Here is a 26,839-nt window from a genome sequence, read left to right on the forward strand (position 1 = left end):
GCCAGTCCACATCCCATGCCCGTTCGCCTCGAGGACGCAGAGGAGTACGAGCTTCCCGCTTTGCGGCGTGGTAGCGGCAGCAACCGCAATAGCCACGATGGCGACTTTGGCGACCACGTCCTTGACAGTGACGGCGAGGATGACGAGCGGCAACTGCGGGCTGCGGGCGAAGCAGACAATGAACAAGCCCGTCTCCTCGCTGCTGAGGGAAAGGTGTCCGGGGAGCTGGATGAGGATGACGACGAGTATGTCCGGCGGGTTCGCTCGCCCGAAGACGAGGACGAGATGATCGGCAAAGGTGGCAAGGTGGAAGCTCTCATTGCTCGTGTGAGTTGGGACAGGTGGACTTGTCAACTGACCAACCAGTCGGTCCCGTCAACAGACGACCCGAGCCTTCCATCACTGACCTTTCGCGTCATTGTGTTGGGCTCGTTCTTCTGTGTCATTGGCGCAGCCGCGTCGATGATGTTCTATTTCAAGTCGAACGCGCCGAGCTTTAGCTCGTACTTTATCATTCTCGCGACGTACCCCTTGGGACACCTCATGGCCAACGAAAAGTTCATTCGTCGGGGGAGGCGGGTCCTGGGTGTCAATCTGAACCCGGGACCGTTCAGCGTCAAAGAGGCAATCCTTGTTAGGTAGGTACGGCCTCTGCGACTTGGCTGACCTGGTCCAGTGTCCTGGCCTCTTCCGGTGCCATGTCTGCCTACGCTGCGGACATTCTCGCCATTCTAGACCTCTACTACAAGGCGCCCCTGGCGACGTTCCCGTCCATCCTCCTCCTCCTCACGACTCAGTGCATTGGGTTTGGCCTTGCTGGTGAGTTAAGAGACGAAAGGAACACAACTCACCCCAGGCATGCTATACAACCTCCTTGTCGCCCGGCCGTCCATGTACTGGCCGTCAACCCTTGTCACCGTCCAACTCTTCACCACCTTATACGAGTCAAGCGCCACGACCTCCACGGCAGCAGGGAGACAGCTCACCACGCGCCGGTTCCAGGTCTTCTCCGTCATCTTCCTAGCGACCTTCATCTACCAGTTCTTCCCCTTTCTCCTCTTCCCCACACTCACCTCGGTATCGGTGTTGTGTCTCGTCAACAACAATAGCTGGTGGATGCGCACTCTTGGAGGGGCTTATGAGGGTCTGGGTATCCTCGACTTCAGCTTTGACTGGAGCAGTATCGGAAGTACGGGACCGCTGTACACGCCATACTGGGCATTGGGAAACTACTTTGGCGGTTTGATCGGTATGATTTGGGTGGTGAGTTGAGTTCTTACCCTTTCCTTTGCCTTCAACAGATCAGCTAACATTCAGATTGTGCCGATCATCCTCGCGTTCAACTTTTGGAACGCGCGTGACTTTCCCTCCCCGACCTCGCCCGGTCTGTTCAACGCCACTTACGACCGATTTGACGTCACGGCGGTGCTCAACCCAGATCTGTCGCTCAACGAGGAGGCATGGGACAGTGCAAAGCCACTCCTTCTGACACCATACTTGTGGGTTCCGTGATCTCTGATTTCTTGACGTGACTGACCCATGCAGTGCACTCACGTACGGGTTTGCATTTGCCGCTCTGTCGAGTATCCTCGTGCACGTGTGGTTGTGGCACCGACAGGAGATCAAGGAAGGTGGGTTAATGCCATTTGCGCCAACACTGACCCAGCAGCACTTTGGAGCAAGGCACAGCTGAACGACACTCACAAGTGGGTTCACCAACTCTGCCGCTTGCTGACCCATGCAGCAAGCTCATGCGCACGTACCGTGCTGTCCCGCAGTGGTGGTACATTGCGCTGCTCGTTGTCAACTTTGCCGCAGCCGGTATGCTTGGTTCAACCTACCGAAAGCTTACACTCCAGTCTTCATGGTATTGACCGCCCCGCTGCAGATGCCTGTCTGGGCACTGACGTTGTCACTGGCAATTGCAGCTGTAAGCCAGCTCGTGCGTTTCTCAGACTAACAAATTTAGGTGTTCTTGATTCCGTGAGGTTACTGGGACCTTCTGATCTAACCTCGCAGTATTGGCGTCGTCGCAGCCGTCAGTAACACACAGATTGGGCTGGTGAGTGCTTCCTTTGCACGAGACTGGTGCTGACTGGACAGAATGTCATGACGGAATTGTGAGCTTGTCCTTTCTCCACTCAAGCTGACATTGCAAGTGTTGCGGGATTCTTGATGCCCGGCAAACCCATCGGAAACGTCACGTTCAAGTGCTTTGGCTGTGAGTCAAGGAGAAGCATGTACAAAGTCCGCCTCTAAACTTCAGACATGGCAATGTCACAGGCGCTGCAGCTTGTCGCCGACCTCAAGCTGGGATGGTACACGTCCATTCCGCCTCGTGAAATGTTCGCTGCTCAAATCATCGGCACGGTGCTGGGCGCACTTACAAACTGTGAGTCATCATCACAGCGGCACCGGGTAGTCGAGTCGCTGACCTCCGCCAAGACATCACTCTGCAATCTGTGCTGTCGTCCAAACGACAGTATCTGGACGGTACGATGACCGACCCAACTGGGCAGTGGACTGGCCGCCGGCCGCAGATCTTCTACTCTGCCAGCATCATCTGGGGTGCCGTCTCTCCGCGACGCTTCTTTGCGGGCAAGTATGCCGTGCTGTATCTCGGCTTCCCGCTCGGTGCAGTTGTTCCTATTATACTGTGGTTTGCGCACAAGCGGTGGCCGAACAAGAAGCTCCACAAGGTAGGCACCCATCCGCGCATGAGGCTACATTGTTGCTGATGACGCCAGGTCAACTTCTCCATCATCTGTGCTGGTGCCATTCTTATTCCCGAATAGTCAGTTGACCACCTTTGTGCCGCCAAGGGGATGCCCAGTCTCCGCCGGCCCGAGCCAAGCCCCCCCCAAGCCGAGCCTAAGACATGTCTGCTGTGAACCGTGCGAACTAGAGAGCTGACACCTAATCCCTCCAGTCCTACCAACATCATTCTCACAGGAGCTGCAACTGCAGTGTTCGTCAATGGGTGGTTTGCGAAACGGTACCCCACCATCCACGGCCAATTCATCTACGTGGTGAGCTCGGCCCTGGATGCCGGCACCTCCATCACGGCGCTGGCGATATATTTCCTGTTTGGCGGCGTCATCTTTACCTGGAATGGACCCAACTGGTGGGGCAACTCGCAGATAGACAGCGAGCACTGCAAGCCAGGCAGCTAGAGCGTCCGCCATGTGGGGGGATAGATGAAGAGAGAGCGAGAGAGAGATGCCCGTTATAGAAGCGAGATGTTTTGTTCATTTGTGCCACCCAAACGTGGTCCGTTTGATAGCATGAGGCACCGTCAATTGAATGGTGCTACAACAGGGGGTGTGTGGGCAGCGTAGAGCGAGAGAGAGATCAGAGAGAGCATGGCAGGAATTTACGTGCGCCACCCCAGTACCCCACAGGTAAACGACGTCCTTTTACCAGACCCTCTTTCCCATATTTCCCTGGCCACACCCCCCGCCCGCGCACGTCCCCGGAGGTATATAGGCAACGGCGCGGGCTTTTGACCGAGCAAGTGAGAGTGCAAGAGTGTTGCAGGGGCAGACACAGGTCAACAAGGTGAAAATGAATGCCAGTGATGGGGGGCGTTTTTTTTTTTACATTTGACGCAAGTGATGGGAGGGGGGACGATGTACAACGATGCAGAGAGATGCAGCTGCAAGAGAAGCATTCAGTGTGCTGGAGAGAGAGGAGGGAGAGAGAGCATTTTGTGTGCGGCAGTGGCGGCGGCGGGCGTGTGTGCGGAGACGAGTGTGCAGAATGGACGACACGGCTGTTGTGTGTGATCTTTGTGATTGTGGTTCCGCCGCCGCGGCGCCGGGCACCCTGGGTTGGGGGGGCGTGTGTCCCCCGCAGCTGCACAGAAACGCACTTTCACCACGAGCGTTCGGGACGAGAACGCGAGAAGACACTCACTCGCTAGCCCCGCTTCTCCATCCAACAAGTCCAGCATCTCCCCTCCTCCCGCTCCGCTCCCCCCCCTTCCCTACTCCCCCCCTCGGCGTGACCTGACGAACCGCGGCGCCGCCGACGACGACAACGGCGACAACGACGGCCGCAGCGTGCCCCCTGTTCTTTCCACCGGCACACGCGTTGGCTGGGACGACGGACGTATTTCCTTCACCGCCCTCCCTCTCCCTCTCCCCTGCCGCACGACCACCCACCCACCACACGACAGCCGCAACGTCGTCGCCCCCCCTTCTCCCCTCCCCTTCGCCGCACACTCTCCCATCCCTTCCATTAGACCTCTCTCCACTTTGACCCCCCATCACCACGACTAGCACTCACTCCGTTCGCTATCCAACGCGCTCAAGCGGCGGTAGACCCACCCACCCAGCTGGCCCTGCACTCGCCGCGGGTCTCAACTTGCCCAAACCCGCTCGCTGCGCACCGAGAGTTCAACCACCCGGCGCAGACACTTTATCCCAAAGCAAGACACGACTCGACCCGGGGGGCGCTTGAACCGAGCAATCACCAACATTTCAAGCTGCCCAGCAGCCAAGGCCAGTCCTCTGTCGGGGACACCGCTTTGACGACCCGGCACCATGTCTGCTGCCATCTCCTCGGAGGAGATTGAGAGGGAGGTCCGCACGCTCAAGTATGTGGCTTGGCCCTCGCCTACCGCGCGCGCGAACGCCGCCCATTCGCGTGCAGCGTGTTGAAGCGAGAGACCTTCCGGGGGGGGGGGGGGGGGGGAGAACACCTCCCGGGGCTGTTTAGAGTGGAATGCTGACGGACACGCAGGAACCTGCGGCGGCGGTCTGGCTCTGCGGCAGGTCCCGGCGACCTCGCTCTCGACCCCGATCTCCCACCAGCAGACGCGTTCTCGTCACCTGCAACCTCGTACTCGTCCAACGACGACGTGACGCTGTCTGTGCCCACGGGCGGCGGCGACGGCCTGTTCTGGGTGCCCGCCCATCTGCATCCCGAACTGGCACCGGGCGAGTTTCGTGCCTTTCTCAAGCAGCACACTTCGGGTGACCCAACCTCTGTGGATCCCAACGAGAGCGGCGAGGCCGCGCTTGGTCGTAGTCCATCATGGCTGGCACGTAGCAGTTCGCTCTCGGGTGGACTGGGACGGAAAAAGTCCATGCTGTCGCGCCAGTACAACCCGCGGGCTGGCGACCTGGTAGAGAACGAGATGCCCCCCGTCCTCGCGCGACGAGGCTCAAGCGTCTACGGAAGGCGCAACGCCGAGCAAGAACCCACACTTCAAGACCTCCAAACGCTCGAGGAGCTCGTCGAGGGTTCCGGCATTGGCGATGACCCCGAGCAAATGGGCGCGCTTCTGCGCCGCACACTGAGTATGAACGTGTCTGCAGGTCGTGAGTTGCCCACAGTTCCAGCGTGCCTGCCAGCGGTGCTGACCTCGTCTCTGCAGAACTCGACGATTCGCTCCCACCTGGTGAGGAACTCAACGCCCCACTTGTCGTGCCCCGTCCCGGCTCCATCATACGCCGCACAGCCCGGACAAAGATTCGCAAAGGGCCACCCGGAGAGGGAGGACGGTTCACGTCGATGCGCAGCCGTCATGGTCCGCGAATCGATTCCACTTCTGCCGAGGGACGGCCCAGTGTCGATGAGTCCCGTCGCAGTGACGAGACGACGAGCGAGGGCCGCAGCTCAGACTCGCCGCACACCAGTGGTGAATCACACGAGGAAAAGGGCAGGCAGCTCGTAGACCCAGGCGTCATTTCAGACGACTCGACCGACGAGGCATTAATCTTTGACGCGTACGCGCGCGACCGCACATCAACCACGTCGACTACGAGTTCCGTATCGTCCTATGGTGGCCGAAGCAGGTCGCCCTCCCCCGAGGATGAGACTCTGCACAACGAACGCGCCCAACCGATCTTGCCGCCTATCCACACACCCAAACCTACCGATGGAGCGTGGTTTGGCGAGGAGGACGACCTCACGCCGACTCAAGAGTCGCCCATGAGTGCGGCGCTCCACGCCATGACGCTTCTGCCATCGTCCGGGTCATCAGATGACATCTTCTCGGCATCCCAACCACAGCAACAGACAACATCCCCTTCAGTCTCTCCGTCGCGACAGCCCGCGGGCTACCCCACCCAGGCGCCTCCTGTGGCCCCGCCAAAGTCTCCCAAGGATCAGTATCTTCCTCCTGGTATGGCCCCGCCACACCAGGCCTCTGCTGGTACTGCTGCTGGTGCTGCGCAGCCCAGCATGGCAGACAACATGTCGGCCCAGCCGCAGCGTAATGGCCAGACGGTCCCGCCATCGTTGGTCATTGAGCGACCGCCTCTGTCGCGCATCGACTCGGCCGCATCGAGTGCCTCCTCCAACATGTCCATCAAGGAGAAGGAGAAGGCTAAGAAGGGCGGACTGTTCTCGAAGAAGGACAAGAAGGACAAGGAGAAGGAGAAGAGCAAGAAGGAAAAGGACGGCTTCCTTGGCTCGCTGTTTGGCGGCAAGAAGAAGCAAGAAGAGCCCACGTCTGTCTCCAACTTTGCCACGGCCGGCCCAGCCGCCGCGGCTGCTCTTTTGGGCACGTCCAAGTCGGCCAAGTCGCTCCAGCACTCGGGCACCTCGTCGCCAACGAGCCCTGGGTTCTCCAACTTTGCTCGCTACCCCATCCACGTCGAGCGTGCCGTCTACCGCCTGAGTCACATCAAGCTTGCCAACGCTCGCCGCCCGCTCATTGAGCAGGTGCTCATCTCCAACCTGATGTTCTGGTACCTGGGTGTCATTGGACGCACCGCCGGCCCCAGCGAGGACAAGAAGAAGGGAACGACCAACGGTTTGGACCAGGACCGCAGCGAGGCGCAAAAGCAGCCCCCGCCAAAGGGAACTCCTGCCAAGCCTGCCGACTCGGGATCTGCTGGTGTCAAGCAGCCTGACCCACCTATGCAGTCGCGCAAGGGCGGTCTCAGCAAGCCCGAACGTGGACGCGGAGGTGGCTCGGCTCACCCCGAACAAGGTTACCGCGCTCCCCAATACGGCATGCAGAATGCCCAGGTGGACAAGGAGATGCGCTCCCCTACTCGAGAGTCCAAACCTGTGCAGCAGCACCCACCTCATTCCCCTACTTCCCCTCCTCCCCAACAGCAGCATTCTCCGCACGCACAACAGCAGCAGTACCAGCAACAGGCTGCCCAGCCACAGCCCCGCACATCCTCCATCACATCGCCCGCACGCACGCGATCTCCACCCGTCACCCCGCCGCAACGCACCGAATACCCTCCTGGCATTGCTCCACCACGCGCTCCTCCCCAGTCCTCGTTTGGTTCCCCTGGTTCACAGGCTCGCCCTCTGCCTCCTCCCATTGACACCCACAACGTTCGCGACAATTCCCGTCAACGGCACTCCACCAACGGCCACCCTCTGCCCAGCGGTGCGGCGCCACACCCCCACCACTCGACGTCGCCTCCTCCGGGCATGCAGCGTCCTCAGCCGCAGCAGGGCTACCCACAGATGCAGAACGGTGCGCCTCGTCAAGATCCGCAGCGTCAATACCCCCAGCACTCGAGTGGCGGCCGCTCCCCCCAGGCTGGACCTCAGCCTGGCCAGATCTTCCAGTACCCGGGGCAGTTCTCCCAACAGCAGCAGCGTGGGGGTGCGGCCCAGCCGGGCCAGGTCTTCAATGCCCAACCAGGCCAGATCTTCCATCACCCCCAGTTCCAGCAACAGCAGCAACAGCAGCGTGCTCAGCCGCCGCAAGCCAACTGGGAGTCACCTCAGCGTCTGCCTCCTCAGCAGCAGCACCCCGGTCCGGCGCTTGCCCAAGGCCCGCCCCGCCGTACGAGCTCCAACTCGTCCTCGAGTCACGACGCGTACGCCCGCACAGGCGCATACCCGTCGCAAGGTGCCGGCGGTGGTGGACCGACGTCGCCGACCCACCAGAGCTTTTACAGCGCGGGCCGTCCGCCATCCATGCAGCCCGGCCAGCCGTACTCGTACTCGCCTAACGGACAGGCAAGGCCACAGGCAGTCTCGCCGGTGCAGTACCCGCACCACCGTTAATCGCAGCGGCAATGGCGCTCAGAGGCGACACTTAATGGCATAATGGCATAATGGCATAACGGCATAACGGCTTAATGGCTCATGGATTCTTCACGCACGGCTTAATGGAACTGGATCGTTTGCACGATGGACGATGGACAGACTTTCACCCCCTGGCACTTCCTGATTCTGGCCCTCCTCGCTCCCCCACTTTACTCCTCCCGATGGACAGTTGACATAGCACAACCTCCCCCTCCCCAACCCGCCATTCCGTTTCCGTGTCATTTGGCAAATCCCATCCCCCCCCCCCCCCCCCCCCCTTCCTCTTTTCCTTCTGCTTTCTTTCATGGGTGTTTCTGGAGGCTTTAGACTCTTGTACTAGAGAGTGAGAGCGTAGAAGTGTCAGTGTGGGCGAAGAAGGAGGGCAAAGGAGAGATCGTTAGGTTAGGTCGCGAGGCAGAGTAGGCTTCACTGTATTACATCCTGCACGACCCATATGCAGTATCTGTTCACGTTCACGTTCTCCCTGCTATAAAAGCGTTGCGACTTGGTGCGATGGGTTCGCTGCTAAAGATATTGTCGGCATCCAGTGCACAATAGTGCACAATAGCAGCCCCGCGCACAGTATAGCCCTGCCCCCCTTGCCAAGACCAGGGGTACCCGTTTGCTGAATGACGCGCCACTTGTGTCCTCGATCGTCGATTCGCCACTCCCCGATTCCCTGTTGCGCTGTGCGCGCCAAGCAAGGAGCCAACAACCATATTTGGCACTAGTACCAGGCTGCAGCTTGCCGACCCCTCTGGTTCCCAACACCCCCCCCGATGCTTTTGCGGTGTGACGCGCTCGCACTGGTTGACAAGTCGTTCCTTTATACCAGGAACGTATGGCGATGCATCAACCTACCTTTCCGGCGGGATGTAACTCCTGCAGGCATTCAGCGAGGGATAAGAAGCAGCGCAGACTTCAAACCCTCGTCTTCTGAATCCATACTCTCTTGTTCTCATCCATCCTCTTTCCACCCTCTCACACTACTCGTTCAAAGAACCCACTTGTCTCGACACAACAGCGCGACGCGCACACGCGTATATTCCACCTGCTTTGTTGACACAAACAGAAATGCCAAAGTGAGTAGGCACCGCCGATCCCGCTTCCGCACCTTTTGGCAGAGCTCGCGCTGACGGCACCAGCATAGAATACCTCCCCGTAAGCCACCTCGGCCTATACATCCAGCTTCACGCGTCCACTACTAACGTATGCTGCAGACCGCGCCGATGGACGCCACCCAGTCCACCGTCGTCCAGAACAGTGCGGTCGTTACCGATGGCGGCGCCAGCGTCGAGCCCAAAGCACCGCGTCCCCAGCAGGACGACAGCGGCTGCTGTTCGAGCTGCGACGGATGCTGCGACTGCGATGGTTGTTCCGACTGCATCGAATGGTGCCTCACGTGTCTCTGTCTCCCGCGCTATATCGGATAGCCTTTGGTCCTCTTTTTAAGATCTCCGAAGGAAGGCGAAAGAGGAGACACGTGAGCCATGTTGGGCACCGTGCAGCTTGGAACCTCATCACGACACACGCGTAGTTTGTTTACCAGCCTGTAATATAGTTATAGAGGCCACTTGCACACTTGTATCCTATCCATTCATCCCATACGACCTGTTCCGCAGCTCCGCAGCCTCAATGCCGGGGGGAGCGACCCAGCATGAAACCGACGCCACGCAGCCACGGGCCAACGGAGACGAATACGCGACGCGGCGACAAGGCTGGTGATGTATGCAGCATGCAGCAAGCACCCTTGATCATCGACGGCGGTCGCCAGACAAGCGCCTTGGGCTGCATATCGAAGTCGTGCTGCAACTTTGCTACCCGGGGGACGCGGGGGTCGCCTGTGGCCTTTGAGCAAGCACGAGTGCACAGGGAGTGGCAAACTGGAACGAGGCGGTGTCACGCGTATAGGAGAGCGCGGAGCATTGACCGCGCGCACAGATCGCAGTGATCGCAGTATTAAGGTGGTTTCCACCAAAAATACATGGTTTCCCCTTGCATAGTGTGTTTCGTGCAGCGGGACATAACGCACTGTGGACAAGTCTCCACCAAAATGTCCGGTATCCAGCCTTCATAGTGTGTTTCGTTCAGTGACACATAACGCACTGTAGCGGCGTCTCGACGGAAAAAGATGTGGTTTCCACCGACGTAGTGTGTTTCTTTTCCGTGCAACGTAGTTGCAAGGTCCCGTGTCATCTCTCATGGATCATTGAAGCTCTTGTATTTTTACGATCGGGCAAATAATGACCGCATCGATGCGATGCACCGGGACGGGTTCCACATGCCTGCGCGGATAGCCGGGTCATAGTGGATAGCGACAGCAGCAGACAACAGACGATCAGACAACACAGTTACAGCCGACTAATCTAGCGGTTGCTTCCGCTTTTTGGGCGCGACGGGGAGTGAGATGCCCCAGGCCAGTGATCACCGATACAGCGTACAGCAATGACTTTGAACTGCTGTTTCTGGATTACTCGATGGAACAGCGCCCAATACAATCTATGAACGGCGGGGATGGACGGCGGCGATTCCTTGCCTGGACTCTCCCGCTTGTCGCGTTCTCCGGTTGTTGGCTTGCGCAATCGTCGCCGTCCTGCCCTCCTCCATCTCGGTGGTTCTGAGCTTCACTTGGTGTCCTCGCAACTAGGAGTGGATGATATGCAGACTACAGAGTCATTCCGTGACACATGCAGCTCTACCTGCAGCCAATGTCCTTTTACTCCTTTTACTCGATAACAGCACTGCACGCGGATTCTCGTTTGCCGACCCCGCATCGATATTACCTTTAATTAGCGGGCAGAGACAAGCATGGCGTTGTTGACACATTTGGCGGCTGGTTTGGGCCCATGTGATGTTTCTTGAGTCGCCGGTCCACAGTTGCGATTGGAACTGTGCAGCGAGAACACGCATCCGACATTGCCAAGTTGCCGTGGTCTGGTCCACCACGGCCGGCCCATCGGTGACTGAGGGTGAACAACGGTGATTGTAGCGATGCGTGGTAACGTGATTGCCTCAAGGTATGAATCAGCATTTGATGTCCAATGGAACGACTGGGAAGGTGGCCGGTGGGGCGAGTGGCAGATGCCGAGGCGAACATTTGTAGGCGGCGAGTGGCTGCCATTTTCTCATTCACAGACTGTGCCACACTGGTAGCAGGGACGCTCTGTCCGCTTTCAATGGTGTCAGCTGTCCCCCGATCTCAAAGCCCCACAGTCGAAATCCAAGAGCCCAGAACCGCATAGCACCAAACCCCGTCGAACCCGACGATGTATGTGAGGCATGGAGATGCATTGTTGGACATTATCTGCTTATATTCGGAGACACTCCCAAAACTCGGGGTCCGCTGTTCGGTGAATGACCATGGACGCGTCGTCATCTACCTCCAAACGCCGGTGTATTTTGAAGTCATCTTTGCCAACCCAACGACTGCCGGCTCGGGGTCTGCCATGGACCCAGCGATACGGTAACACAGTCTAACCGTAGCCCTGGGGTAGTGTTTCGTAAGGGTTGATGGGGAGACGCATCTGGTAGCTGTTGGAGCGGGAAAGGAAAAAGCATAACAATACGCGACACTCGGTCACTCCACAGGGTCCCATGATGTCGTCTTCGCCGTTGTGATAGCACAGAGTGTTCATTGCCAAGAGGGGGTTGCCGGTGATGACAAAGGAGAAGGCCAGCACTGTAATCAACGCACTACCGCTTGTCTCCCGTGATGCTTTTCGAATCGCTTTTTCTTTTGTTGGTCTTGATCGACGTCAAAGCGCCAGCCATCCCAGGAACATGTACCACGGAGCGACGAGCGCCTCGCGCGCACGATATCCTCAGCACGACGGGCTAGCAGCTAGCAAGTGTCTCAATTTCCAGAACGCACCATCTGGTTTCCTCGTGCCACGTCCATCCACGCGTCCCCACTGGGGCTGTATGGCGTGCAGCGTTTCAGCCGCGCAGGCATGTCATCGGCCAAAGCCGCGTTGCGTGCTCCGTGATCCGTGATATCCTCGCGATTTCCATGATGGCTGGGGATGGCTTTCAGTGCGCAGCCTGCTCGCGCAGGCCACAGAGGTACAGAGGTACAGAGGAGCGATTTGCGGTCGACTAGTCGATCCAGCCTCTTTCCTGTCGTTATCCTCGCTAGTCTCATGCTCGAGCGCCACTCCAACGCCCAGTTGACCGCCCACCGGCGTCACCCGGCGTCTGCCACGGGGTGGGTGTAATCGGGATCCCAATCGAGTCAGACTACGACTACGGCCCTAATGAGAGCCAGTATGCATTGGTTTCCGAGCGAGTCGCCGTATCATTGCCAACGAGTGCAAACGTGCTCGATTCGTTTGATGGCGACTACTTGACCACGAAGACTGTGTAACGCGTGTCTCGGGGTACTCCTCCTGCTCCTGAGCGTGTCGCAGTCGCCCGGGTCGATTTCCGTCCACAGCAGGCAGGGCCAAGTCTAAAACGACCTGCATGACCGCTCGATCACGTCGTAGGCGTGTTATCCAGGTTTTGGCAGGCTACAGGCTATAGCGTACGTGTGGGCCAGATCGGCGACAATCTGAAGCGGAGGGAGGATCATGGCAGAAAAAAAAGTTGGCGCGGATGGACACTCTCTGCGATCTCTGCATTTGTGACAAATAATTAATAATGCCTATAGGAATGAATGATGTCTGCACATTCTCCGGTTCCCTACCGATAAACAAAGAAGCGGTACGGTAGACACCCAAGTCCCAGTTGGCACCAGTAGAGTCTCTTGCCTCGAAGGAGCACAAGAGCGCAATACAAGTGGGGTAACTGGGCGCAAGAGTAGTTGCCCTCTGGAGAGGGAGCGCAAAGTGGCTTTAGGCGACTTCAGTTGACCCCCGCGCGTATGAGTTTCAGCACGGGGATCTTGAGTGACGCCGGGGGTGTGAAAGGGGAGGGGGAGAGGAAGAGTGGAAGGAGACTGCGTCGCTCGGTGCCGGACTAGTCGGTGGGCTTGGCTGCTGCGGCGGGCCCACAAGAAGACGGAGAAGAAAAGAAAAATCCCAATACGACGACTTGCTTCTTCGGCCTGGAAATCATGGTTGCATTGTGTAAAAGCTACATACCTGCATACAGCTCTGCCTGCCATTTTGCCCTGCCTCGATTGCCGACCAAAAAAAAACCATTGCGAACAAGGGGAAGGGATGTGAGCACCAAATGAGACCCGGCCTTGGAGTGAAATAAACCCAAGGCCGGTCAATTTATAGCGCTGCTCTCTTTACAGAGATTGGTCTTGACCCATTCAGGAAGCCGGGCATACACTGCACGAATGCTAGTATGGCGGCGCAGATGGGGTCGTGTGTCGTGTTTTGGACAGTGTGGGAGGGAGGGGGGGGGGGAGATAGGAGGGGAGCAGGGGAGAGCAGGAGAGGGGGTGGGAGGGGGGGGAGGGGGCACGAGCGCGCGATGGTAGTGGTGGGGGGGCACGAGGCAGAGGGCAGGCAGGAGAGCTGGGGCGTCAATGGGCAGGTGGGGAGGCGTCCAAGTAGTGAGAGAAGACGCAACGTTGACGTGCTAGGTCGATCGGGAGAAGAGATTGTGGGTGAAAGGAGAAGCAACTCCAAAGTCACATTTTGAACCGTTTCCGAGACCTCGCGTCCAGAAAAAGTCGCTCGCGCCGATCCCTCGCACCAAAAGTACCGCAACTGGGATAAATGCAAAATAAATTGGGTGCGGAAAAATATTAATAGAAGGCGAGCTGTGTTTCTTTTTTCGGAGATGCGCGACGGTGGCAGACAGGGAAGGGATATGTTGAGCTTGAGAGCATTTGACGTTTCGGCAACTTGCCGCCAATGCCTCGGCTTCATCGTGTGAGGCTCATGGTTGGACGAGAGGACGCCACGGTCGTCATGTCATGTATGCTGGTGTGATGGAGGCATGTTTGTGTGGGCACCCGGGGACGCCCGACAGCGCGACGGGGTTGATTGTGGATACCTGGGTGGTATCGATTAGGAAGGACGGTTGCGCCATCATTACGCCATTCTGGGCCACGCTTCCAGATTTTGAGTGGCAATTGGGTGTATGGGGGGGGTGTTTGCAGGTGGGCCCGGAACAGCGGAGACATGCACCGACGAGCCCCTGAGCCCTGGCGCCCTGGTGAGTGGTGTGCGCGTGCTTGTGCGCAGGCGAATGCAGAACTGCAGCAGCCAGCAGCACAGAGCCAGCACGCAACCAACGCAACGACCACCAGCCCATTAGCCCGAATGGACGAGCTTGGCGGCCGGTAACAAATGCACACTCCTATGCACTCTGGTGGTAATCGTGTGGAGTGTGTGACACCGGCAGGTGCCGCGTTGTCGCTGCGCGGGCCAAGAGGGGAAACGGACGCAGAGACGCAGGCCCAGCAGCACGTAATTGGGAGCAGATTCGACAGGCATTATTGCGTCTGGCGTGATCGTCGCCACTGCTGCACAGATGCATACATACATACATGCAAAGCACAATCTGCTTGTTCAGACTTCTCACCCACCTTCCCCCCACCTCTCCCCGTCACATCATTCCATACCCCATAGTCTGGAATAACAAGTGGACGCCACGGCGCCGGCACAAACGATCCCCAGCCCACACATCGACGCACCTGTGTGCCTAGAGTTGAAAGGCGTCCGTCGTGACACCCACACCCACCCGGTCCTCACTCGCTCGGCTCGCTCTCTCTCTCTCTCTCTTGCTCATCCCACATCCCACCTTTGGTGCAACGCCGCTCTCCTTTTGTTACACCACCATTCCCCTCTCGCCACTTTTTTGCCTTCATCCTTCCCACTCCCTCTCCCCTACCATTTCTTGCATAGTCACTGCATAAGCATACCCCACACAGCGCCTTTTTCCATTCGCACCCCCCGTCTTCGTCGCCACTCGCGCGCACACCCACCCACCTCCCTCCCTCCCACCTCCTTTCCTTCCCTCCCCCCGCCGCCCACTCCCACCCAGCCATGTCCCTCCTTGACAATGAGAACGGCACAGACCCGTTCGAGGGGCACGATGCCGCCATTGATTCGGCCGCCGCCAAAGACGGTCGCAAGCTGTGTGTCCGTCACAAGCAGATGGCAAACCAGAACGTCAACGCAAAGCTCCAAAAGGTGTGTAACCTGCAGCAGCAGTGGCGACATCAAATGCTGATGGATAACAGTCCCTCGACTCTCTCCCTGTGCCCGAGCGTGCTGCCATCACCAACCTCTGGAGTACCTTCTCTGCCGCCCCGCACCACAAGCGCAAGCTCATTCTTGAGGGAATTTTGACAATGTGCTGCTTGTAAGTTTCTTGCAACCTTATCAGAAGCTCCATGTCCTTTTTTTCGGGCTGACCATGCCTCTAGTTCTCAGCTGTCACACCTTTCAGACTCGCTGAACCGCATCATCCGCATTGACCCCTTCTCGCTCCTCCCGCGCGAAGTGTCACTTCGCATTCTCGGCTACCTGGATGCCATGTCACTCGGCCGCGCCGCCCAGGTGTCGAGGACATGGAAGTCGCTCGCCGACGACGACCTTCTCTGGCGCCGCATGTGCGGCCAGCACATTGACCGCAAGTGCGAAAAGTGTGGCTGGGGTCTGCCATTACTGGAACGCCGCCGCCTCAAGGTCGAGCTCAAGGACCGCAGCCCCGCGGCAGCTCTTGGCGTCGGCCACCACGACTCGCACCATGACCACGACCACCACCACCATCACCACGATGGCGGCATCCAGCAGTTGATGACTCGCTCCGAGATGCTTGCCGGCAAGGGCAACGACTATCTTGCCATCACATGTGACACGCCAGTCGGAATCGTGCCCAACCCACCCTCTACCAAGAAGCGTTCCGCGCCATCCTCACCATCAATCAATGGCTGGCCTAGGGAGAAGAAGGCCAGGATCGCACTCAGCGATTCCGAAGCCGACGAGCCCGACATGTCCGCTGCCACCGGCAACGGCAGCCTGACTCGCGAAGTGCGCCTCACCCGCCCGTGGAAGTCGGTCTACTGCGAGCGCCTCGTTGTCGAGCGCAACTGGCGCAAGGGCCGTTGCCAGACCAAGACACTCAAGGGTCACACCGACGGTGTCATGTGTCTCCAGTACCACACGGCTCTTAGCAACCCTTCGTACCCCGTCCTCATCACTGGGTCCTACGACCGCACTGTTCGCATCTGGAACCTCGACAGCGGCGAGCTCGTCCAGACCCTCCGTGGCCACGCTCGCGCGGTTCGTGCCCTCCAGTTTGACCAGATGCTCCTCTTTACGGGTTCCATGGACGGCACCGTCCGCATGTGGAACTGGCGCAAGGGCGAGTGTCTCCGTGTCCTTGAAGGCCACTCGGACGGCGTCATCTGCCTCAACTACAACGGCTACCTCCTCGCATCCGGCAGCGCCGACACCAGCATTCTTGTCCGCAACTTCCGCACTGGCGGCAAGTTCTTCCTCCGTGGCCACGACGAGTGCGTCAACCAGGTCGTCCTCTGGGACGGCAAGTCGTCCCCCGGTGACCTCGACCCCACCGCCATGCCCACGTTTAGGTCGAGCCGCGCCCGCAACCCCGGCTCGCCTGGTCTCGACAGCCCCGGTGATGACATTGACGTTGGCACCATGCTCTTCTCTGCCTCGGATGACACCACCATCAAACTCTGGGACCTCACCACCCAAGAGTGCATCCGCACCTTCTCTGGCCACAAGGGCCAGATCCAGGGCCTCCGCGTCCTCATGGTCAACCAGCCGGACGAGGATGACAAGGAACGTGACAACAGCAACCGCCAACTCTCGCCTGCCCCCACCGCATCATTTGCTCCCGCATCGCAGCACCAGCTCCTCACCCTACCTGGTGAGGCCAACTCGCCTGGCAGCATTGGTGACATCCCCCGCACTGCCCGCTGTGAGGAGATTGTCCCGCGTGTCTACGTTCACTCGGAGGACGACAGCGACCGCGACCGCCGCAACAGGGAAAAATCGGGTGACCGTGACGTGAAGCGCGCTGTCCTCGTCAGCGGCTCACTTGACGGCACTGTCAGGCTCTGGGACGTCGACACTGGCCGCGAGACCAACACTCTCTTTGGCCACATTGAGGGTGTCTGGGCCGTCGACATGGACGCTTTGCGTCTCGCCTCGGGCTCGCACGACCGCACAATCAAGGTGTGGGACCGCGAGTCTGGCAACTGTGTGCAGACCCTCGTCGGCCACCGCGGCGCGGTCACGAGCCTGCAGCTGTCGGACGACATGATTGTTTCTGGATCTGGTGAGTTGTGGCGTCTATTTGACTGTGAATTGCATTTTGCTGACGCGACGCAGACGATGGTGACATTATGGTCTGGAGCTTTGCCCCTGTTACGTCTACGTAAACAAACACAGAGGGACTTACATCGCGTCTTCCCCACCACACATATACCTAAAAATCGCCTCCTCTGGCACGACATCGTACGCCCTTTTACCCCATACACACGTTCTACCAACGACCACCTCGTCCTGTTTCTTGGGCCCAGCCAGCCAATTAATACCCACACATACAATCCCCCACTTCGTTGTACACACTTATCTTTATCTGTATATACTTTCCAACACCAAGCATAGTGTACCGACCGTGGAGAGAGAGAGGGAGAGGGAGAGAGAGAAGCCTGTCGAATGCATTGAAACGTGAAGCAGAGACAACTGGTTGCCTGCAGTGTTGGGTTGGGGAGGCGCGACGCAAAGTCCGGGCGGAAGCAAAATCCGCTGACGAGAACCGACGCGTCCGCCAGGCCCTTCATTCAGAGCCCAAGGCCAGGCCATCTGTTGCTTGTCTCGTCGCCACCGTCTCATACCTCACCATCCAACAACAATGCCATCTCACCGCCAGGCCCCGCAGGGTCAGACTCTTGAGGAACTCGCAGAGCGGTACGTACGCAGTCGACGCACCCGGACCTCCCCCCACCATCGCGTGCGGACGAGTCTTTGATTTGAGGGCCGTTGTGGTCGACCCACCCCTGCCTGCTCGTCTCGCGACTCGGACGCGTGGGAGCGCGTCAAACAAAGCAGAGGCTTGTTGTCGTGGTCTGCACATGCTGTCCACACCGCGATCTGCTCCCATGTCTCATCCATCTCGGGGGTCCACCACACGTCCTCGCACGCCCTCCCCCTCTCTCTCGCCTTTTGTGTTTCCCATTTACTGACGCGCAACAGCATCATCTACTCGGAGCGATGTAAGTTTCCATCAAACCCAGGCGACGATAGGCTGTTCTGCCGCCGTGTCCGTCCGCAAGCGCGCGGGCCGCTAGCTCGTTTCCTCGTCCCGTGCCATCTGCGTCGGGTTGGCGTCCAGCACGGAGGGCCGGAGGGCCGGGACCGCAGGTGGTCGTCTCGCCGGACCGAGCGTCCGCGCGCCGCGACCACGCGAGATGGAGCTGGTGGGGTGGTGGTTGGCTCGACTGCTGGGAATCAACAGTGTGCCTCGCGTGTGGGACGTCTGCACTTGGCGAGGACAGCAGAACCTGCTTGTCCAAGTGTTATTGAGCCAGCCCTCAGGCGGAGGAGGAGTTAGACCACACTGCAGGCCGTGGCCAAGATAATCAACTGCACAGCGCTGACATGAACCTTCTTTCCGTGTCCCTCTCTCACCGTCGTGATACGCGCGCATCAAATCAAATCTCATTCGGATACTTGATCTACAGACTCGGACGACAACTTCGAGTACCGCCATGTGATCCTGCCCAAGAACATGCTCAAGCTCATTCCCCGAAAGTGAGTGGAAGGCAGCTAGTCAATGCTTCGACCTCCAGCTGACGTTCGTCCCACCTCCCCCCCGCCTTGCCTTGATCGTTCTACTCGCTGCTCGACCCTCTCACCGCGCTCTGTACCTCCCCTCCAGCTACTTCTCGACCGACGAGTCGGGACTGTTGCGTATTTTGGAAGAGCACGAATGGCGCGGTATCGGCATCACACAGAGCCTGGGCTGGCAGCACTTTGAGGTCCACGGTGAGTTGTTAGGTGACCTCGATTGCGTGAGTCATGACTGACAGGAATACAGCGCCTGAGCCCCACATCTGTACGTGAAAGGAAACTGCTGACTACGCGCAAAGAGCACAGTAGCTGACTCTGACAGTGCTCTTCAGGCGACCACTGGTGAGTACAGCCTAGATCTGTTAGCCCTTTCTTCAGGCCTATCGTCTGCTCGCATGCTCTGAACGGGCATTCTCAAGCCGTGTCGGGAACGGCGTTGTTTGGCCGCGTGGGACGTGGGACAAAGCCATCAGGTCATCAAGCCGCCGTGGTTGGGCAGTTAATCGCCTGTAATAGGCAAAGACCTTGCGAGTCAATCCTTGCCGCCGCGCGCGGCAGACGCGGCAGACATACGCCCATTTCGGACGCAGACTCGGGAGCGAGCGGCAGCCCACCACGCACATGGGCTGTGCGAAGTGCACGCCGTACCGTGCCGTGGTGCTTCCGTCCCGCCCTACCCTCTCTCTCCCTGCGCTCGCACTGTTTTCGCTGTAACAAACCATGCTGATACCTCTCCAGCCCAGCAAGTAGACGAGCGACAGGCGCCACGAGAATCGGCAGAGCCGAACCCGTTAGCCTGGCTGGCCTTGGCCTGTAACATTTCCTTCCTGCGTTCCTCTCTCTCTGTCTCTCTGTCTCTCTCGCTCTCTCTCTCGCCTCTTGCCTCTCGCCTCTCGCCTCTCTCGCTCTCTCTCTCTGCTCTCTAGCCCTCACGCTTTCGCTTTCCCTTATCCTATCTCACCTCGCACCCCACCACCATCCTGCATCCGCTCCGCTCCGTCACGGTGCGCTCCCTCGCCGCGCACCCGCCCCCAGTCCGTTAGCATGGCGTGTGCGGCCGTTGGTATTCTCTATGTCATGGCGTCACACCAGAACAGAAACCAGAAGACAGAAAGCAAAGGGCGATTAGAAAACACAAGGCAGCAGAACCTCGACCCGCTGGGTTCATATCTAGATGTCGAACAATGTAACTAGTAAACGGGAGTGCGAATGAGTGCGAGCGAGGGCAGCAAAAATTGCCCAAATCTCAGTCAGTGACGGCACCCAAGCTGCAACCATGGATCCCGAGCAGCAGCAGCAAAAAATAGTGGGAAGAAGGCTCATCAGATGCATCACACCCTCCGCATGCGGCGGGTAGGGCTCCTCCGAGTGGGGGTCGCAAAGAGGTTTGGGATCTTTGGCGAATAGCTTAGTCGAAGAGACCGAAGCCCATGTCGTCGTCGGACTCCTCCTTGGCCTCCTCCTTCTTCTCCTCAGCGGGGGCGGCGTCACCGCCGGCGGCGGCAGCGGCACCACCGGCAGCGGCAGCGGGGGCGGCACCGCCCGAGGGGACGGAGGCGAGCTTCGACGAGCCCTCAGCGATGAGCTGGAGATTGTCAGTGTGCGTTCCAACGTGTAAAGTTTCACGAGGTTGCGAGCGGCACCGCGTAGGATACGAGCAATTTCGGCTGAACACGGTACTCGGAAATGAAGCCGTCGTGCGGATCTACTGGGCTGCTCGCAAAAACCTCCACTCAAAAACTCACCTCGTTGACGTCCTTGCCCTCAAGCTCGGAGATGAGCTTGTCAAGCTGGGCGGCGTCGGCCTCAATGCCAACGACCTCAAGGAGAGCCTTGACGTCGGCGGCCGAGGGGGCGGCGTTGCCACCCTGCTGGAGGAGGAGGTAAGCGGCGAGGTGCTTCATCTGGAGTAAAGTGGTCAGCTGAAATTCTTCGATACCGTTTTGGGCCGCTCGTCGTCGCCCACGCCGTGTCCGTCGCTAGTCGTTCCCAAAGATCCCCCGTTCCCGTCCCAGTCTCCTTCCCTCGTCACCCCTGCTCCCCCTCAAGATCTTCTTCGACGACTTTCGACACGACACGGCTGGCACGAACGACTGCTGGCGCGCGTTCGCTGCTCACTTTGTTTGTTGTGGCGACGTAAACCGATTTAAGCTGGGTCCAGCAGGAATACGCTCAGGCCTGGATGGGGTCAGTGACTGTGGTTGCCTTGGCTGGTGTCGAGCTCGCTACTGACCTGGATGGTTTGGTGGTAGGAAGAGAGTGCAGGCCAAGATTGGAAGGACATCTGCGTGAGCGCGTCGGCGGTAATTTGAAATGCCTCCGCTGCCCTTCGGCGTTAACGCACCGCGTGCCTAGAATGGCGGTTAGGTGCGCGGAGTTGCATTTGTGGTTGAATCCGCTCGCCCCTCCACGGTAGGCACGCCCGATATTGTTATTGACATCATGAGCAATGTAGTGGAGGAGGTCCACCACATCGTGACTCCAGACACAACGCCATGGTGGGCGAGCACGCCGTCGAAGCGTCCCCAGAGCCAAGGCTGCGACGTCGACAGCCACAGCATGCACCACCGCCTCCTACTGTCAAACAGGCGATAACGACCCCAAGACGAAAGCCACTGGCCGACGTGATGAACATCGCCACCCACCATCCTCCACGAGGCGTTGGCCAAGCCCCAGCGTCACTGCCGTCTACACCATGGCCACGCCCGCTGCAAGAACTGCCTCCTACAGCCTCTACAATTCGACATTTGCGAGTGGCTTTTGAAGATACACCGCCTCGTCTGCGAGGTTTGGAAGAAGGTTGGAGACACGCGCGCCGACGATTGGCAACGATAACAGCCACTGGGTCAGGCAAGCAAGTTGTTTTCGATTTTGATCCACCCACCGATCACCACGTCCATGCACCGGTCAAACTGCAGCTACCGACTAGGGACGCCACAGAAGAAGCTTGGAGCGATGGCGGCGCGGGCAGCCCTGGTGCCGAGAAGCGATACGGCTTGCCCGGTGGCGTTGGTGTGGAGTCGCGTAGAGCTGACGGTGACGATACACCGCCGCCACCAATACAACTTCTGCGCAGGACCTCGAGTTATAAAGCTGTTCACAAGAAATCTGCGACTCACCAGGGCACACATGCCTCTCCCTCTGGTGTTCAGAATACCAACTCTGCCTTACCACCCACCATGTCGACTGCTACGAAAACCTCACATCCGCAAACCACCACCACCACCACCACGGAGCCGGCGACAGCGGTGACCCCGTCAACATCGCGTTCCTCTCGCCGCCCAGCCTTGCCTCCCACTCCACCCAGCTCGCCACGCGGACCGATGGTAAATGCCTCAACCTCAGCCACTGCCGCAACTAGCGTTGCATCGACATATCAATTGTCCAACGCGGCAGCCTCGACGCAGCCCACAACCACCGAGGCAGCCTCGAGCATGCCTGCATCATCGACCGCCTACTCGCCCAACCAGTTGCCAAACCTTGCCTCTGGTCCTAAAACTGGAGCACACTCACCACCAGCCCTTGCCTCCCGCGCATCCCGTAAAATCCTCCCCGGTTGTCTCCCTGCCACTGGATCCATCCGCCTCTCGAAACGGAACGAGGACAGCATCGCGATCCACGACCCACCCGACCAAGTGGGCATCACGCTCGCACTCGACGGCCTGGTGGTGCGCATATTACGCACAGGTGACCACGCCGTCATTGCCGGCGCCGAGGTCTCGGTGCTCCGCCTCAAAGACGCCGACAAGTGGTCCCACGCCGACCATGAGCTCTGGCGACGCATGGCTGCGGACGTGGCCGAGTACAAGCGGATGACACGAAGGGTGAGTTTCCAATGTTTCGCCCTCAGCTGACAACAGATGACGGTGTACACTTCTCTCGGCGACGTTACGCTCACGTGCTCGGATCCGCCCGACATTGTGCTCTCCTGCACACTCCCCGCCGGCCCACACCACGACTACCACGACCCCAAGGGAAAGGTGAACGTCACCAAGGCGCGGGTGCGGTACTCGTTCTCGATCAACGAGATGGTGCTCGACACGGCCAGCAGGCGCGCGAGTGGAGAGTTGCACAAGACAAAACGTCTCGTACCGCTTCGGCATCGTCATATCGCTCCTGATAGGCAGTCCCCGTATAAGGCAAAAGAAAAGGAAAAGGCAAAGGACAAGGACGCAGTAGAGGCCGCCGCCGCCGCGCTTGGGGTTGTAGTGGGGCCAGACTGGAGTGTGGCCGAGCGCGAGGCCGTGCGTCGCTTGTGGGCTACCCGGGTGCAGTGGGGCCAGTATGTCATTGCCGCGAATGAGGACAAGTTGTAGTTGTAGTATTGTTGTACGAAGTTGTAGCCGCAAAGTGTCTTGGATGTAACCTCCAGTACACACCTGGACACCATGTGCCACATCCCTCCCGGACCCTACGGTGGAACGGAGAAACCCGGCAATAAGCTTCAACGGCCGCCTTCCAGGCCCCGGGTCTCTCCTGGCTGGTGCTGAGATTTCGAGCTCGACGACTGAGACGAGAGTGCTTGCTTGCTAGCTAGACCACCACCACTCCTCCACCACCCGCCAGCAATGTCCCTCGCGCGGCCACTCCTGCGCTCGGGCGTGTCGCGCACCGTCGGCACGGTCGCCGCCTCGCGCGCGTCCAGCAGCAAGGCGCCTGCCCAGCAGAACGCGTCTTCGTCGGCGTCGCCTGCCGCTCCCGTCCCCGAAGGCCAGGCGAGCCTCTTCCACACCATCCTCCCCTCGGTCGATGTCCCGCGCTCGTCCAAGTTCCCCAACCCCTTCCCCGACATGCCCACGCACTCGCTCTTCAACGTGGGCCGCACCATCTTCAAGCCCCTCCCCTTGGCCGACCGTCCCAAGCTCATGGGCGCCAACCACCGTGACGAGATGCAGCAGCGCATCGCGGACGTGACGGGCCGCTCGACCCGAGATGTCTCCAAGCTCATGCGTTTCCCCGTCATCAAGGGACGTGTGGTCAACATGACCAAGAAGGGAAAGATGTGAGCACAGGTCGGGAGAGAGAGTGCCGTGGCCAAAGGAACGGACAAGGACGACGAGAACCGCTTTTTGCCACAAACGCCCAATGTCAACCTCCTGACCATGGCCATGGCACCTCACCTCCACACGCCCTCCTCTCCTCCCAAAGACACCTCCAGCTGACACCCGCAGGGCCTCGCAGTACGTCCTTATGGTTGCCGGTGACCCCGAGAAGGGTCTCGTCGGCGTCGGCCGCGGTCGCCACGAGCTGGCCCCCGTCGCCGGTGACACTGCGTTCCGCCGCGCCGTCCTCGCCATGGACTATGTGGCCAAGTTTGAGAACCGTACGCTGTTCGGCCACGGGGCCGACCTCAAGGCCAAGTTTGGCGCCACGACCGTCATCATGCGTGCGCGCCCGCCCGGATTCGGCCTCCAGGTGCCCCACGTCCTCCACCGTCTGCTCTCGGCGTGCGGTATCCGCGATGCGTCGGCGACGATCGAGGGAAGCCGTCACCCCGGTAACGTCCTTGCTGCGGGTCTGCAGATCCTCCACGGTGGCGTGAGTACATGGGACTGGAGCGACAGCTGGGCCTGTCGTTGGCGAGCCATAGCTGTCCCCCTTTGCTTTACATTATCGTACAGTAGCTGACATGTTTACCCAGTTCGGTCCCGCCGGCTTTGGCTCGGGTACCGGTAAGCCCGGTCGCAAGCAGGACAAGGGCGCTGGTATGCGCACTATCCGCGACATTGAGCTCGAGCGCGGTCGCTACGGTGTCGACCTCGGCAAGAGGTTGTAGAGGGCTTGGCACTTTGAGTAGCTAGCAGCTATAGCATTAGAGGCACAAAGCCGTTACCCCGCGTGTCAGTAGTATCCCCCCCCCCCATTTCCCCATGTCCCATGCACATCTACACCATTGATCAGGGAGGGCAACATAGGGCAGCAGAAGCAAGTGTGACAAGGTCCTCTTCGGTCCACGAGCTGCTGCAGCCAAGCCTCTGCCACACACGTCGGCCACAGTGAGGTCTACACAATGCATAGAATGGGCGTGAACGGCCAACACAACTGGTACAAACACGAATTATGGGTCCAGATAGGGGAAGCAAGCAAGAACAGTTGTCAAAGGGTGTAACTCCTGTCTTATTCCTTGCCCGTCGACAGGCGACCGAGGACAGCGAGAACAACTATAGCGACAAGCCAGCGCCACGAGGGCATCCAGCGGCTACCGTGTTGTCTCTGTTGCCTCGCTAGGGGCTGCTGCTTCGTGTCTGCTAGAGTTGTGGCGACACCAGAGGCTGATGTGGGATTGTTGTTGTTGTTGTTGTTGACGGGAGAAAGAGGGTTCGGGGCGGGGGATTGTGTTCGCGTGGACGCGGCAGTGGTTGCCGGTGTCGATTGTGCCGACGACAGCGGCGTGTCATTGTCGCTGTTGCCGGGCACACTAGACTCAGACCCGGTTACGCCTGAAGGCTCAACGCAAACGTGTCAGCAGGCGGGCGAGGAAGCATATCGTCAACATACCGAATCGGCGCCGGGCTGCTTGCCCATGTCTGGCAGGTCGGTCATCTGTGAAGTCGCGTATGTGGGGAAGATTTCCTGATGGGTTAGCGGTGATGGAATGAGTCACCCACCCTAAACTTCTTGTTGTTCAGGTTGAACGCATGCGACGTGGTAGCGAGCTGGCGCTTCTGAACGTCGGTGGTCTTGACGGCACCGGCGGTGATCCTGTATGTTAGAGCTATTCCGAATGCCTGTGGTGTAGCTCACTCGTCGCTCAGCATAAAGGAGAGGAGGCCAGTAAGGATCGTGGCGACCGACCTAAGTCATCAGCTTTGCCGTCGCACTGTCAACAGAGCACAACGTACCAGGCTGCGTTCCAACTGTTGCAGTGGGTCAGTGTAGGGTCCACGGGTCCCAAAGCAGACCTACGTGCTCGGGTGGCTGTGAGGTCAGCTTTGCGTCGTCCCCAGATACTCCAGCTGACGTACTAAGAAGTCATGCTCATGCAGATCTTGACACCGCACTCGAAACGTCCCGAGGGAGTGAACATCTTGACATCAGGTGGCTTGAACGCTGGGTCGGTTAGCACTGGTAACGTCTTTGCAGTCCGGCTTCGGCCTTGGTGGGCAACTTGGCGAGGTTACGCCCCACACTGCCTTGCTCCTCCTCGTCCCTTCTCCTCCTCGTCCTCTCCATTTCTCGGACACGTACGGTAGTCGCTCGGGAACCAGATAAGACCGTGGTACTCGCCGCCGGCATAAGGCGTGTCGGGAGGACCGCGCTGGAGACGGCGTCAGTGCAGCTCTGCAGTACTTGCATCAAGCTGTGTCCCCTCACAATGATAAAGTGCCCTGTCGTTGTCAGTTGTGTCACTCAACAGGAAGAGATAACCCACAGTCAAGAATGTTCTTCTCCTCGGGCACGGCCCAGATGAATGGGGGTGGGCTCTTCTGCATCGCGAGGTACTCCTGTAGCACCAGTTAGCTGTGCCCTGCTGTGTTAATTGTGGTTTGGCTACCTTTTGGAGCTGCAGGTTGTCAGCGGACATGTCCCAAAAGTCAGTGTAACAAGGCTCCCCCCTCGTTGCCCCACACTCCGGCGGGGCGCACGCGGGCTCCTTGCCACCTATATGTACGTACCCGCTTCTGCGCGACCTTGGACGCCATCGTGCACTACCTGTACTGTGTACTACAGTGGCGGGGAGGTGCGTCGAGTAAGGACGGTGAGGGACAGAGAGAGGGAGGGTGTTAACGCCTGTGGAGGCGACAGAAAGAATGTTGGAGGAGGAGGGAAGGAGCGACACGACAATGTGTGATCGGGGCGGAGGGCGACGGCGGCGACGACGGTCACGGCGGGTGGCCGACGGCGAGTGGGGGGTGTGGGGGGGGATGCGCCCGCCTGCAGTGGGCGGAGTGATAAGGGACACCCATACACCTGGTTTTGTAAATTACACGTCATGGATCTTGGAGACCCCACACCCTTGTGTTTCAGTTCGGTCGCTGGCTGCGTTGCGTGGCACACCCATCATCATGCATCATGCTGTGCCTCGATATGCAACGCGTCGTTGGGATCTGGACGCGGCGGTGGATGACGTAGAATGGGACGTCTTGTCTGTGTTTTGATGGCAT

General features: G+C 59.1%; 8 protein-coding genes across 8 annotated transcripts; 6 read left to right on the plus strand and 2 right to left on the minus strand.

Moving 5' to 3' along the window:
- Positions 1-15: 15 nt before the first annotated feature.
- On the plus strand, positions 16-3,173 carry EHS24_004074 (uncharacterized protein; the record flags this gene model as incomplete). The annotated part of the gene is made up of 17 exons (XM_028619702.1): positions 16-327; positions 367-638; positions 677-819; positions 857-1,263; positions 1,318-1,499; positions 1,546-1,631; positions 1,670-1,706; positions 1,745-1,821; positions 1,860-1,930; positions 1,970-1,983; positions 2,020-2,062; positions 2,104-2,120; positions 2,160-2,221; positions 2,267-2,392; positions 2,446-2,699; positions 2,748-2,794; positions 2,930-3,173. 17 exons carry the CDS (start codon positions 16-18, stop codon positions 3,171-3,173), a joined length of 2,394 nt encoding a protein of 797 aa, XP_028478674.1.
- Positions 3,174-4,544: 1,371 nt separating this feature from the next.
- Positions 4,545-7,986, plus strand: EHS24_004075 (uncharacterized protein; the record flags this gene model as incomplete). Its single annotated transcript, XM_028619703.1, has 3 exons — positions 4,545-4,597; positions 4,744-5,324; positions 5,381-7,986. The coding sequence occupies 3 exons, from the start codon at positions 4,545-4,547 to the stop codon at positions 7,984-7,986; spliced, it is 3,240 nt and encodes a 1,079-aa protein (XP_028478675.1).
- Positions 7,987-14,951: 6,965 nt separating this feature from the next.
- Positions 14,952-17,320, plus strand: EHS24_004076 (uncharacterized protein; the record flags this gene model as incomplete). The annotated part of the gene is made up of 4 exons (XM_028619704.1): positions 14,952-15,098; positions 15,149-15,270; positions 15,335-17,217; positions 17,271-17,320. 4 exons carry the CDS (start codon positions 14,952-14,954, stop codon positions 17,318-17,320), a joined length of 2,202 nt encoding a protein of 733 aa, XP_028478676.1.
- A 476-nt stretch (positions 17,321-17,796) lies between these two features.
- Positions 17,797-19,484, plus strand: CKS1 (Cyclin-dependent kinases regulatory subunit (Cell division control protein cks1); the record flags this gene model as incomplete). The annotated part of the gene is made up of 7 exons (XM_028619705.1): positions 17,797-17,852; positions 18,138-18,157; positions 18,626-18,695; positions 18,823-18,929; positions 18,982-18,999; positions 19,057-19,076; positions 19,473-19,484. The coding sequence occupies 7 exons, from the start codon at positions 17,797-17,799 to the stop codon at positions 19,482-19,484; spliced, it is 303 nt and encodes a 100-aa protein (XP_028478677.1).
- Positions 19,485-20,142: 658 nt separating this feature from the next.
- On the minus strand, positions 20,143-20,638 carry RPP2B (60S acidic ribosomal protein P2; the record flags this gene model as incomplete). Its single annotated transcript, XM_028619706.1, has 2 exons — positions 20,143-20,319; positions 20,480-20,638. The coding sequence occupies 2 exons, from the start codon at positions 20,636-20,638 to the stop codon at positions 20,143-20,145; spliced, it is 336 nt and encodes a 111-aa protein (XP_028478678.1).
- Positions 20,639-22,168: 1,530 nt separating this feature from the next.
- On the plus strand, positions 22,169-23,050 carry EHS24_004079 (uncharacterized protein; the record flags this gene model as incomplete). Its single annotated transcript, XM_028619707.1, has 2 exons — positions 22,169-22,558; positions 22,709-23,050. The coding sequence occupies 2 exons, from the start codon at positions 22,169-22,171 to the stop codon at positions 23,048-23,050; spliced, it is 732 nt and encodes a 243-aa protein (XP_028478679.1).
- Positions 23,051-23,302: 252 nt separating this feature from the next.
- MRPS5 (28S ribosomal protein S5, mitochondrial) lies at positions 23,303-24,510 on the plus strand (the record flags this gene model as incomplete). Its single annotated transcript, XM_028619708.1, has 3 exons — positions 23,303-23,736; positions 23,906-24,272; positions 24,376-24,510. 3 exons carry the CDS (start codon positions 23,303-23,305, stop codon positions 24,508-24,510), a joined length of 936 nt encoding a protein of 311 aa, XP_028478680.1.
- A 341-nt stretch (positions 24,511-24,851) lies between these two features.
- UBC6 (Ubiquitin-conjugating enzyme E2 6) lies at positions 24,852-26,377 on the minus strand (the record flags this gene model as incomplete). The annotated part of the gene is made up of 12 exons (XM_028619709.1): positions 24,852-25,181; positions 25,233-25,307; positions 25,343-25,436; positions 25,479-25,529; positions 25,577-25,591; positions 25,641-25,652; positions 25,700-25,784; positions 25,923-25,992; positions 26,049-26,062; positions 26,107-26,179; positions 26,230-26,238; positions 26,351-26,377. The coding sequence occupies 12 exons, from the start codon at positions 26,375-26,377 to the stop codon at positions 24,852-24,854; spliced, it is 855 nt and encodes a 284-aa protein (XP_028478681.1).
- Positions 26,378-26,839: the final 462 nt, after the last annotated feature.

This window comes from Apiotrichum porosum, assembly GCF_003942205.1.
Source record: "Apiotrichum porosum strain DSM 27194 chromosome Unknown scaffold_2, whole genome shotgun sequence".
In the NCBI taxonomy this organism is placed as follows: Eukaryota; Fungi; Basidiomycota; class Tremellomycetes; order Trichosporonales; family Trichosporonaceae; genus Apiotrichum; species Apiotrichum porosum.